General features: G+C 45.2%; 1 protein-coding gene across 9 annotated transcripts in view; it reads right to left on the minus strand.

Moving 5' to 3' along the window:
* USP40 (ubiquitin specific peptidase 40) overlaps positions 1-13802 on the minus strand; it is a 76520-nt gene that overhangs the window by 13808 nt on the left and 48910 nt on the right. For 6 of the 9 annotated variants that reach the window (XM_013046330.2, XM_045078917.1, XM_045078916.1 and 3 more), the window contains 7 exons: positions 11906-11959; positions 11069-11157; positions 9789-9875; positions 6002-6038; positions 4228-4292; positions 2239-2313; positions 59-182 (listed from right to left, as the gene is read on the minus strand). In XM_013046330.2, coding sequence (XP_012901784.1) covers positions 59-182; positions 2239-2313; positions 4228-4292; positions 6002-6038; positions 9789-9875; positions 11069-11157; positions 11906-11959 — 531 coding nt within the window. The other 3 variants (XM_013046323.2, XM_013046329.2, XM_045078921.1) reach the window with 3 other exon arrangements.

Raw genomic sequence — 13802 nt, forward strand, 5'->3', positions numbered from 1 at the left:
CAGAAGCAGTCACTGTACTCTCGGGAGGACATGCTGGTGGCTACAGTTCTGTTCTCACCGTGGGTGGAAGCAGGTCTGCAGACCCTACCTGGGGAAGGGGTGCTGTTCATCCGGACCGGACTCTTCCAGTGACCCGTGGGCCCCCCAGGCTGGTACCACCAAACGGGAACCCTCAGGAAACCCTGAAGAATGGAGCATTGCCAACCGCGGTGAGGTACACGGATTAACTATGTTTCTACTTCCACACACACAGAGAAGTATCTTGAGAACAACAAATGTTCCTGAGTTTATTATTTTTCCTTTTGGGGTATATTAACTGCCATATACTATACCTGTTAATTGTTTTTACAATCAAAAGTTTCAGATCATAAAAATTAGTCTTTGGGACGATGGGGACTCAGTGTTCTTTGCTTAGAAGCATCTTTGTAAATACACTTACTTGTAGGATCTTACCACAATCAAAGAAAAGTCTAAACAAATACCAAAGCACTGGACAGAACAAACGATATGAGTATTTTCAGGCCTGCTAAGGGCACCACCCCCAGCACGATGCTCCACTTAGAAGTAGTTTTCAGTCATTAAAATTCCTACAGGAACTTTCTAAAGAAGCAAGAACCTATTGCTGCAAGTTGGATTCCTGTAAAGAAACTTCATGAAATAAACCTGATCTACTAGCCGCTCCCCCCCAATAGATACACACCATTTCCGGTAGTAAAAACCATGAACCAGCTTCCAGGTCCCTCTAGACCAGTTACATTAGGGGAGGCCGGGACTTTTGACAAACTGATTTCAGCTCTAGAACTTATCCTAGAGATACATACACGCCAAATGGCATATATATGATATTTTGGGTATTATTTGTATCAAGACTGGAAGCCACCTAAATCCTTGAAGACACTGGCTGAATAAATTATGGTACCTACATACAATGGAGTATTCCACAGCCACCGAACAGAGGGAAACAGCTGGATGTGTATGAACACAACATACACATGGACATAAAATATTAATGAAAAAAGCGAGGTACAAAGTAGGTTGTCTAGCAAATAATCTTCTGTGCACATGTGCTGTGTACACACACACACACACACACACAAAGTGTGCATTACCAAGTACAGACTTCTGAAAGGATCCAGTGGAAATGGGCTGCTTACAGAGGGAGGACCTGAGTGGCTGAGGGATACTTACTTTTCCTGGCCGAGGCTTTCAAACACTTCAAATCTTGTATTATGAATATTACCAACTAAAAAGTTAACTTTAAAGATCATGGAATAAAATATAAATCACAAAGTGATGCAGAAACGTCCGTGTGTGTGCGGGTATGAGGAGATACTCGAGATATAGGAAGTGAATAAAAACAAACAAAGATGTTTGTCAAACAAGGTATAGAATACGATTCCCTTCGGGTGAACTTTAAAAGGGAGACGCACATATTTACATTCTGCACACGAACAGGCAGAACTGTTTTCTGGGAAGGATATGCAAGGGAAAGTAAGTTAATTGTGACTCTTTCTGGAGAGAAAAAAAAAATGGGAAAAGCTCTTTTCATTTTATAGCCTACCACATCTTTTGAATTTCCTAATCATAAGCCAGTGGTTATCTAAGTGCTGGAATCTGGGGTCATTTCTTAACTTCCATCTTTACATGTGTCCACCTTAAGAAGAACCTAATAAAGAACGGTCTTAGGTAGCAGCAATCCGCGGTGTTTATTTCAGAGCAGTGAAATGAGTGTTCTTGTCCGCAGCTCCTGGGGCTACCAGTTTGGTGCGGCTTTCTGGGAAAACAACGTGGCAACACAGAGCGAGCATCTGGTCTTAAAAACGTTCATACCTTATGACCTGTTCATTTTGACTGGAATAATCCTGAGGACGGTTTCCATTTAAGTATTAGGTATAAAAACAAGGCATTTATAACAAGCTAAATTTCTCACGGAGGGGGGTGTATGAATTAAACTGGTAAGTCACATCCTTGATACAATGACTGGTTTTGGATTCTGCAGTCTGTTTAAGGACTGAAATATGAAAAGCAGGAAATAAACTGGTTTATACGACTGATTTTGCAAGAGGGAACTCCGTGGGAAGACATGAAACACAGCAGCTGTCTGATGAGAGAACTTACCCCAATTCCCAGCATTCTCTTCATGCCTGGCTGTGTCTCCCCACAATGAGAAACATCATCTCAGTTACCAGAAAGCAGTAACTGTTCTTACAAAATGTCAACTCAGAAGCAAGACCTTACCGGAGGAGGAAGTTTTCCTTCAATTAAAAGCAAAGTATCTCCAGAACGTATCGCAACTTCTCTCAGGGCTGCATCCTGGGGAAAGAGAAATTCCTTTATGACTTCTGACAGGAGCAAACAAGACCTCTGGATCTTTTCTTGGACTCCTATGACTCTATGACCCTTTCAAGAAAGAAAGAAACAATAAAGCAGGCATCAAGGAGGCAGGAAAGACACTAAGACTATAAGCAGTGGCTCCTTCTGCATTAAATCATAGGGGATGGACTGGAGTATCACAGAGGCTGTGGGGAGAGGGCACGGATGGGACGAGACGCGGAAGACTGAGCTGCAGAGGATGAAATACCAGTTAGGCCCGAAGGCTGGGCTGGATGTGGAAAGCTAGAGGAAATGAGGAGGAATTCTCACGAAAAGAAGAGCAGGGTTAAGGCTGAGTCCAGAATAAGGGGAAGAGCTTAGGAGACGAGACAGACTAGAGCACCAGCTGGGGAGTAACAGGACAGGAAGCTGGATCGGAAGGTCCCAGATGCAAGGGCTGTGAACTAGATGTTAAGGAATTTTTAGCTGCTTTGAAAAAAAAGCTGCTCAAGTTTTCTGAGAAGGTGTTTTTTTTTTTTTTTTTTAAGATTCTATTTATTTATTTGACAGAGAGAGAGAGACACAGCGAGAGAGGGAACACAAGCAGGGGGAGTGGGAGAGGGAGAAGCAGGCTTCCCGCTGAGCAGGGAGCTCGATGCGGGGCTCGATTCCAGGACCTGAGCCGAAGGCAGCCGCTTACTGACTGAGCCACCCAGGTGTGAGAAGGGGTTTTTTAAAGACCAGTCCAGCTGCTACATGCACGATACACTGGAGTGGGGAACACCTGACTTGGGACAGCCACTTGGTGTAATTTATGGAAGAGGACAAAAAAGAAAAGACGAAATCAGCTTGGCCCAAAAGCCAGCCGTGGGAAGGGCCAGGGAGGAGTGGAAAAGCCGAGAGCAAAGATGAAGGACCGCAGGGCCAGCAGCATTGTGGGCCAAAAACACAAGGCCGGGAAACACAGCATCTCTGCAAAGGGGTGCAATAAGTTTGCTTTTAGGTGAATTACTTGATACCAATTTAGGAATTAAGAGAGAGGAAAATGCAGAAACCACACAACTAGACACACTCTCTGACCCCAAACCGCATGTCCTGCGGATGGTCTGAGGACCACGTCTGGGCAGTCAGCTTCCCGGCCGAGCCTCAGAGGCGCCTCTCTCCTCTCTATGCTCACTCCCTCGGCCCCAGTCAGCAGAGCGCCCCCCGCCCCCAGGAAGGCCCAGCCCACCTGCCTCATCACCCTTCTGATGCGCGAGGCCACCAGCTGTCACTGAACGGCAGGCACAGCAGGACTTGGGGGAGCATGGCTGACCCCAAGTACCTAAGCTTGCTTCTCCCTGAGCTTCCTCTTGGGACTACCTCTAAGGCCATGGGTTTGACCGGCAAGTGCGACGCTATCTGACCAGAGTCCGACTATCTTGAAATAAAATTGTTCCCAAGACTACCCAGAGAGTTTGGTTGGATCTAGAGATGCAGCTTCGATCAGAGCCTGAGTGACTGGCTGGTAAGATGAATTCTGCCATCATTAACTTACAGAGAAACAGAGATTAAAATATTCAGGTTTCAAAATTCAGACTGTATCTTCACATTGTTTCACAAATGTCTTTTGTTCTCGCAAGTCCTCTGCTTTCTCACGAGGACCTAGTATTTCTAGGGACATACTCTCTTAAGTCAAAAGAGCACTTAACACAGACGTCAGAAATGTTCCCACTTGGCTGAGACCTTCCCTCTGACTTTAGCAAAGACCTACATACAGTGAGGAAGTAGACGGAGACCAGGTACAGATTTTTGTAGCCTAAAATAATGAAAGTTTTCTCTAGAATGTATTCACCAGTGGGGTGAGGGTGAATATCCTGTATGGAACACAAACACAATCATTTCTAAGAATAAAACGTGTAACAATAATCTTACTTCTTCACATAAAGGCTCTCCAGCTTCATAACACCAATCCATTTTTCGTAAATGCCATGTGTCTCCTGTGAAGGAATCAAAATCAGCATAAAAAAAATCAAAAATATATTTTAAGAGTTTGTCAGTAATGACCCTCTGGATAAGCAAGTATCAAACGGGATTTGAGCAAATAACTGACTTCTAAATTCTCTCTTCCAAGCAGGAGAAAAATAAAGCGATTCCTTCAATTCGGTTAATTTCCTCTCTATTCCACCAAGATCTGCATACTTGCAAACAGATCAACCCTTGCTACTGTCACATGGCACCGACGTCCTACTTTTATCAGTTACTCGTGCACACATCACACACGAATACAGATACTGTCCATCTAGGTACAGACTCTCTTCTAAAATCATTATGAAGTTGTTTTATTTCACGGTTTTGGTTGAAAGTATAGGCCAGTATCTCTTACCAACTGATAATGTGTACCACCAAACTGTTCTCATCCACTTACCGGTTAATCTAACAAAAACCAGTGTTTCTGAAATAGCATTTTAATGAAGTTGGTATAAACAAGAATTTATGAATGTTAAATAGTCTTTAATTAGATTTCTCTCAATATGCTTGCTGTACTGATGAAATGTGAAATTTTTTGAGGCAGACAGGGAAGCTGAATAGAGTAAAAGTTGGAAATCCTGATCAAAAAAAAAAGCAATGTTTTAGAAACAGTCAGCTGTCCCACCCACCAGAAGCTAGAGCCAAAGGAGTAAACACGGATCTAATACTGAACCTCCAGATGCCACAAGTCTTTAATTCTTACCATACTGTTCTTTGCAGATCCTCTCCTACCATTAGTTCTAGTTTTAAATACAGTAAGAAGTATACTTAATCTAAGTGTGTTTTTTCTTCAAGATTTTATTTATTTGAGAGGGAGCAGCACAAGCAGGGGAGAAGCAGTGGGAGGAAGAGCAGACTCCCCGCTGAGCAGGGAGCCCAACTTGAGGCTTGATCCCAGGACCCTGAGATCACAACCTGAGCTGAAGGCAGACGCTATAGCCAACTGAGCCACCCAGGCACCCCTCTGTGTTTAAAAAACCAAACAAGGGCGCCTGGGTGGCTCAGTGGGTTAAGCCGCTGCCTTCGGCTCAGGTCATGATCTCGGGGTCCTAGGATCGAGTCCCGCATCAGGCTCTCTGCTCAGCAGGGAGCCTGCTTCCCTCTCTCTCTCTCTGCCTGCCTCTCCATCTACTTGTGATTTCTCTCTGTCAAATAAATAAATAAAATCTTTAAAAAACCAAACAAACCCCAATAGGTTAAAAAGTTTCTCCTCAGCAGGTCTGAGGATTGCCAACGCCCTAACAAGAGCAGCGGGATGCCCCGGGAGCCCTTTCACATGACCCCCCCGGGGAGCTACTTCAAAGATACCCTGGATTTATTTTTTCATTTGTATTACATTCCCTAATGTACACCACAAAAATTCTGGCATGAAACACAAGGCACTGAAACTCTGAATCAATGAGGTTAAAAAGAAAAAAAATCAGTGAAGGGCCTGGGTGATTCCAGAGGGCATCAATCCTGTTTGCTCTTTTGGGCCTGTGCTGGAGCCTGTCAAGCTTCTCTGTCCTCACAGCGGCTAAGCCACAGCTGGCTTTCTGTTAGCTCGAACAGCGGAGCCAGGAGAAGGCACTACGTGCATGACAAAGCTGGAGGAAAGCATGTCTGAGGGGCTGTCATCAGGCTTACAGATGACTTACTATGAGGACACAGATAAGTGACTTTGTCATCTGAAACTTACCTGGCAGGCCAGACTTCTCCAGCAGGAGCTTTAAACACTGTTCAAAAAGAGAGAAAAACCACATTCAGTTCTCTGTTTCTGAGATACAGCACTGGGAGAGATGCCCCTGTTGGACCCTGGGCATGTCTGTCTTATAATATTTAGTAATTCCTGGAGGGATGAGGATATGTACAGCTTAGGTGACTTAAGGGAGCTCTGCTTCCTAAGAGCTAGGTGGGGCCAGCCAGGAGAGGAAAAAGTTGCTGGTGTCTGTATCTGAGGCTTAGACTCTGCTCATCCGCGAGTAGGCCTGCAGCATGAGCGTCCGCTTGTGAGGACCAGCGCTGGGGTCTGGGCCGGATATGACTGATTAGGCCGATTTCCTAGATACATATTGAACCCTGAATCCTATAAAAGATCAGCCTTTACACAGCACCCAAGAGATACAACTGGTCATCTATGAACTCACAAAAAGAGATCCGTGCAGGCGGTGCGACATGATTAACAGAAGTTTAAATAACAGTAATAAAAATCAGAAACTCCCAACTTCCTTGGGGGAAAAACCTACTCTTTCGCCTACCTATAAATTCACAGCAAGAGTAAATAAAACTTGAATTATACTACGCTAGCAGAGAAGGAAGCAAGGATAAGGAGGATTACTACTGTACTGCTTGGAATAAGAAAGAGAGCAAAGATCAAAATGTCCACGAACAGGAACTCTTAAATAAACTATGAGAGGTCTTAAAAAACAAAGGATAAAATAGATTCATACACACTGGTTTTAAAAGACCTTCACAAATTCGAAGGGAAACAAAGTTCTAGTGTCATACACGCAGCGTGATCCCATTTATGATTTAAAAGAAACTGTACGAACAAGTCCAGCTCATCTGTCCCTGTGGAGCACATCAACGGTCTAGAAGGACTCGCGCTCGCTGGGGTGGTCAGGTCACGCCGTGCCAATACCACGGAGACGTCCGGCTGGGCACTAGGGTAGGCTGTGGCCAAGGAGGATTTTTATCCATATGCTCCCCCCAATGGGGTTTAAAGAATAAGCCCAGGATTACTTGTATGATTAAAGATAAAAGAGACTTTAAAATATTCCTGAAGATTATTTAGAGAAGGACAGCAGTGAGAGCCCAATCCAGTAAGACACAGGGACTGGGCGCACGGCGGCGGCCGCACCCAACTTCTGCAACTTAAGAAAAGCGAACGGGTGGATGTTCACTTCAGCCGACGTGGCCCAGCGGGGCGAGCACTCAGGACCTCTGAGAGACACAGGGAAGCACAGGAGGCCTGGGAGCACAGGGAAGGGACCGCTCAACGTCCCTGTAAGAATAGACCTTGGGGAAATGCAGGCTGGAAAGAAAAAGATCCGTCGGGAAGCTGCTAGAATAACCCGGAGGAGAGGTGCCCAGGGTATAGCAGTGGAGGGAATGAGATGTGGTCAGATCCTAGACAAATCATGACGGGAGAACCGAAAGGATTTCCCGAAAGCCTGGATGTGAAACACAAAAGCACCGAGGGTGACCCCCAGGTGTTCTGGCCTGAGCAAGCAGAGGAATGGAGGTGCCACCACCGACTGACAAGGAGGGAAACGGAGGTGCGTGTGAGAGAGGACAGGGGTCACACAGCAGAGGGACGGCTATCAGACAACCAAGCAGGTCCCACAAGCAGAGCGCCAGGCCGAGGTCCAGTCGACTGGAGAGAAGAGCACAGAGCAAACTGCGGGGGGGTGGGCTGTGCGGTGGGGGGAGACCGGGAGGAGCTGCGGTCCTCCAAGCCAAGTGACAGCGGCGTTCTAGGCTCAGAGAGGCACCGATCGCCTCAGAGGCCACGGAGAGCGGGAAGAGGACAACTGAGAACTGCTCATGGGACCCAGCCACATGGAGGGGAGTGAGTGTGCCCCCATTGGGCTTCAGAGCAGACAGACAGACAGACACATCGCTCCTCTGAAAAGTTCTGTGGCCTCCCTTCTCTGACATGAATAGCACCAAAAAGTTAAAAGCTAAATGAAAAACTAAAAATATTTATGGCAGGTAACAAGTTAAAAAAATTTTTTTTTAAAATGTTTTGCCGTGGACAATTGCAAACACGTGCAGAGAGGGCAGTAAATGTGAGCCGACGGTGCCCATCACTCAACCTCCGTGACTGCCGCAGCCTTTCGCGTGCGCCACAGCCTCACCCATTTCCTGTCCCGCCCCCTGCTCTCCAGGGCCTCAGAGGCAAGAATGTCCGCTATCTTATCATTTATTAATAGTTAATACTCATCTCTAAAAGATGAACATTTAAAAAAAAAAACATAAGCCTCAAACAATTATGAAAAACTCAAGAAATCCTTAATAACAAATACCCAGTTGGTGGTCACATTCCTTTTTTTCTTTTAAAGTAATCCCTATGCCGGACATGGGGCTCGAACTCACAACTCCCGTATCAAGTCACACGCCCTACCGACTGAACCAGCTGCGTGCGCCCCCACATTCCCCTAGTTCTCTTACACTGTAACTAAGGTTTTCCTGGTTTGTAACAAGAGCCAAATGAAGTGCACACACCGCACTCGCTCCTCCTGTCTCCTGAGTCCCTTCAGGACCATGCAGATGGTGGCCCGTGCTGCGGTGACACGTCCCCTCTGTCCCCTATGCTTCTTAGAAACTGATCCTCACATCTGGGAGCACAGGTCCACTGAGCCTTGTTTTGTGTTGGCAATGGTTACTCTTTTCAGAAAGTCAGCAGTCTTTCAGGATCATTGTTCAGATCCATTAATTCATTAGGAGTTAAAATAGCTGACAGCCTAAAATTCTCATTTATCAGCTAATATGTATCTATAAAAACACCTTCTCGTTACCTATACCTGCAATATAGCTTCCAAAAAAAAGGCAGGATAAATGCCTGACCCTCTCCTTTTGGTTCCCCAGCTTTCGCTCTGCGTAACCAATGACGATGGTCTTTTTAGGATCATTTATGAACTCGTGCAAAAGCCTCTTCAAGTTGGTTCCTGGCTTTCTCTGTGGACCCCCGCTATCTTTGCTGGCTTTACTGCTTCTGTCAGGACAAAATGTTCCAGGCTCACTGACCTGTTCCTGACCTAGATACGGACCCAGACGCCACTCCAAGAAGCCCTGATTCCTTCCAGTAGGAAACGGTATTTAGCAATCACAACCACAGTCTGGGTGCTGGGGTGCTTGCTGCCACCAGGCTGGTCACTGTGTCTGAGCTGTTTCAGGGGGCAGAGCTAGAAAAAATTTTAAAAGCAAACAACCAAGTTCATTCTGCCTCTTCTGATTCAAATTCAGGAGTACAGGCTCTACTCAACTATACCACTGTGTATTTTCCAACACTGAAAGTCGTAATTATCTGTGACACTAACATAACTGTTACGACATACGCACATGTGCTCACAGACACACACACACATTTGTGCCCAGGTGTGTGATTATGCACTTATATAACCTAAAAACACCAGCAGGAGATATGCCAAAATGTTAAAATTAGCAGGATACAGGATAATGAGAGGCTTTCATTCCCCCCCCCCTTTTTTTCATTTTTCCTTTTAATCCACTTCTACAGAACCCAAATTTCTGGGTGTAAGTATTACCGATAACCAGAAAAGAAAAAGATAATCTTATTTTAAAAATTTGGGTTCGTTCACCAGTTTTCAAGTTCTCCAAACTACTCTTTTAGAGTAGAGTAGAGAATTCTCCAAAGTATACTGTGGGAACCCTAGGACCTCAAAATGCGAACAGGGTTACCATGGCTCCCCAGACCAAATGCCCACAGATCTCTCCCCACAGCAGGAAGTAGAATTACTTACGTCTCCCACAGACATTGTTGCTTCTACTATGATCTCCATCTCTGTACCCGGCTGAACATCACTTCCCACAGTGAAAAACAGGAACAGCTAAGATCAATGAATGCAATTTAATCTAAATTTTAAAATTCTACAAATGTATTATCTGCTTCCAAAAAAGAAAAGCTAATGGTCCATGAAATTTTAATAAAAATCTCCTTTCATAAAAAAACAAAGACGCTGGTTAATTTAATGTTGCAATTTAAACAATTCTGATGACCCGGAAATGTAAGATGCTTCACACCAGTGTTCTCACCCGCACAGGTGTTACATCATTGTTCTTCTCTCACAGATACTATTTATTCCACTGTGATCTTTGTTTCTTTCTTGGTCATTCCTCAAAGGGATCTGCTACACGCTGTGAGCATGAACTGGGTTTTTGCTCTGGGTCATTTGGCTGTGATCTGATTTTCTGTCCAGCGAATCTGATCGCTTGTGAGCTCAGCTCCCGATAGCCCTCCCTGTCCTTTCGAACTCCGTCTCACCTGTCACGTTTTCCTACCAGCTTGTCATGCACTCCTAGGTGGTCAAGTTCAGGGGAAGAACAGATTAGAGAGGAGGTAGCTGGGAAACGAATGAAGTGGATCCAGGAACCACAGGGATCCTGACAGGAGTCCAGCTTCCCTCGAAACAGTCTTACCAGGAAGGACACTGTGACTTTTGGATGGTAATGGAACTTTATTAAATAGGCAGGCCTTCTGGCAGAGGTTGACCTAATACTTTATGCAGAGAATGAGGACTGATTAAAAACAAAGGCAGAGAGTAATTCAGTCCAGAATCAGTATACTCTATTTCACTAACTTTAAGATGCTGCTGGTTGTTTCTCATCACTTTCTGTGCCACTGAGAGAGAAACCGTGCCAGCTGCTGTCACAGATGCCACAGATGAAGAGGGACGCCGGCCTCGCAGAGATGGTAAAATGTGGGGAAAAGGGGTGCTTTTTAGAATTTGTGAAACAGGTGGTTCAAACAAGGTGGCCACTCAATTTTAAAGGTCCCCCTTAACCACAAAATTCTTACAGGAAAAGAACGTTATGAGTATGCTCTGACACTAGTATTTTTTATTTAAACACAAAGGACTAGATGGTTCTTTGTATGCCTAACATACAAGGTGTCATTTAAGAAAGAAAAAAAAACTTCTAAGGGAAATGATTACTGGTGCAGTAGTTATGGTGGGAATGATGAGATTAAGGACTTCTGATTCTGGGAAGGGCGGTTTCACTCTGTCAGGTGACCCCCCATTACCTGAGATGAGGTTGGCGCTTTTCCAGGACACAGTCCCAGGGAACTCCCCATCTTCAGTTCCGCTTCCTTCAAAGTGTAACTGTCCGGCACTACAAAGAATTCGGAGAACAGGATGAATGTTATTAATTCCTACCTCCAGGAATATACTGAAAACGTACACGAAATAATCCACTGAAGTCAGCCTTCCTTTGAAAATTAAAAACGTCAAGAAAGAAAGAACAGGAGACGTGCTCCATGCAAAAGGATGACCTGCATTACGGCTCTGATTTTCCATTTCCATACTCTAGAATATATTCTTCCTCTCTGTACAACAAGGCTAAGGAATAGGAGGCGGCTATGAAAGTTCGAGATTCATACTTCATAAACATCAAAGAGCCACTGTTTGCATGGATTAAAAGCTAGATATTCCGAATTGATTCAAGAGCGGTGGACCTGCCTCCTGCACGCTCAAAGCTGCCGCGGTGACCACCACTTAACTAAGTCTAATGACAGGAGGCGTCACAGAGGTGAGAACAGTCTATTCCGCGGCTGTTATCACAATAACATGAGCAGCGCAAGCGCTCTGACTTAATCTAGAAAGACGTAACTCGATCAAAACAACTGCCTAAAATGAGAATCAGCTCATCAGAAAAGGTGTTTTCCTTTCAAACAGAAGGGTTTGAATTTCTGGTTATGATTTTCCATAATACGTGAAGGCTGCCCTGGGATGACAGTAAGTCCAGCAAGTTAGTTTCTAAAAGGCGACTGAAGGATATTAGGTGCCGAAAGCCATCATTTGCATAAGAAAGATCGATGGTGTGAGAGTATCCGTTTTTGGAGGCTACCATGAAGATTTACCTGGACAAAGTAGCTTCCCATTTCTGTCGATAGGTCTCAAACAGCTGTTCTCAGCTACAAATAAAAAGAAGCTGGTTAGTGCACCAGAACAACTAAAGAGAGATGCTCTACTGTGTTCATTAGGAAAGCTACAATGAGTGACAAAACAAAAAACCCCCAAGTACAGGCAGTCTTCAGCTTGCACAGGAGCTCAGGGCCACAAGAAGGCCGGGGAGTCCCCATGAAGACACTGCCGCTGTCCACGGACTCTCGACATTGTTTTTTTTAAAAGATTTTATTTATTTGACAGACAGAGATGACAAGTAGGCAGAGAGGCAGGCAGCGAGAGAGAGGAGGAAGCAAGCTCCCTGCTGAACAGAGAGCCTGATGTGGGGCTCGACGATCCCAGGACCCTAGGACCATGACCTGAGCCGAAGGCAGAGGCTTAACCCACTGAGCCACCCAGGCGCCCGGAACTCTCAACATTGTTGTCACAACAGTTAAATCTCTGCAGTTATATGTGTACAGTGAAATTTTAAAAATAGTAGAATTAATATTTACACTGCAAGTTAAAGCACTAGAAACATTGAGAATTTTTTTTTTCTTTTGGTAAAAAACATCAAGACTCGTTTACACAGGGCTTGCTTCTTGGTGTGGAGCTCACAATTTGGAGTGAGCATCTTCTCTATCCCTGAGTGAACCATCATCCTCTCGGTTGGCTCTGCTTCCAGAATTTCCTATTTTGTGCTTTCAATCTCATGAAGGGTCTGCAGGGGGCTCCTTCGATGGGAAGGCTCCTGGCAATATCGTCTCTCGAGTGACAGCAGTGCCAACGTTCCCACAGCCGGTGATTTCCTGTAGCCCTCTGCAGACTTTCTTTGCTGCACCTTCACTTTCAGGAAGCGATTCACTTAGCCTTGACAGCGAGACATCACATGGGCTTACCATGGGAGAAAGGGAACAGACCATTCCCTCTGCTGTGCTGTAATGAATACCAGACACTTCAGAGGGAGGTAACTGGTCCCTGATCCTGATGCACACCTGCTATAGGTAGTGACCTGCGGAAAGGAGAGTCAGTAGCAAAGTTTGCACTTCTGCAATGACTCCGTTCGCGTCCAGTGTAGCGGACACTGGAACCATGCTGTCGGCTGGCTGACGTTATGTAATGAGCCCTGGTAACTGAAATTCGTGCAGACTGCCTCTGTGTGAAATAGGTCAGGTGGTTTTTAAGCTTATTAAATGGATTAGGGCCAGTGGGCCCTATTCTTGCAGGTGTGAAGATGCTGGCTTTTTGGGAAGGAGCACTCTGGGTTTTGGGTCACTTGCCAAAAGGAGAATGGTTTGGAGGGGGACAAGAGTGAAAGAAGGGAGACCTGTTTCACGGGAAGATGATAAACTGCTCATTTTAATAAACTATACGCTTTTAATCAATTTGAGGTATAAGTTGCAATACAACATGTCCTAAGTGTATGGAGTCTGAGCTAAACACTGAGCAACCACCAGCAAACCCGAGATGGGATTTGCATCACCCCCCAAAATTCCCTCATGCTGCTCTGCAGGCCACCTCCCCCTGCTATCCAGTCTTCCGTCCCTGTAACCAAAGCACAGGTTTTCCGTTTCGAAAATTTCACATAAATGGAGTCATGAGAGTATGTGCTCCTTTGTGTCCAGCTTCTGCGCTGCACTGTTTGAGAGTCACCTGGGTTTTGCAGGGGGTGGCAGTTCGAAGCTCGTGTTGAGGACCTGCGTCCTGTTATTAGGATGCAACACAATTTGCTCACCCATCCACTGGCTTGTGGACTTTTGGACTGTAGCCACCTTTTCATTATGAATATTTATGGAGAGTATTTGTAAGGATGTGCTTTCATTTTTCTTGGGTAAGCACCCGGGATGGGTAAGTGAATGTTTAAATTCCTAA

The sequence above is a fragment of the Mustela putorius genome, unplaced genomic scaffold (genome assembly GCF_011764305.1).
Source record: "Mustela putorius furo isolate JIRA1106 unplaced genomic scaffold, ASM1176430v1.1 tig00000275_pilon_pilon_pilon, whole genome shotgun sequence".
NCBI classification, from domain to species: Eukaryota; Metazoa; Chordata; class Mammalia; order Carnivora; family Mustelidae; genus Mustela; species Mustela putorius.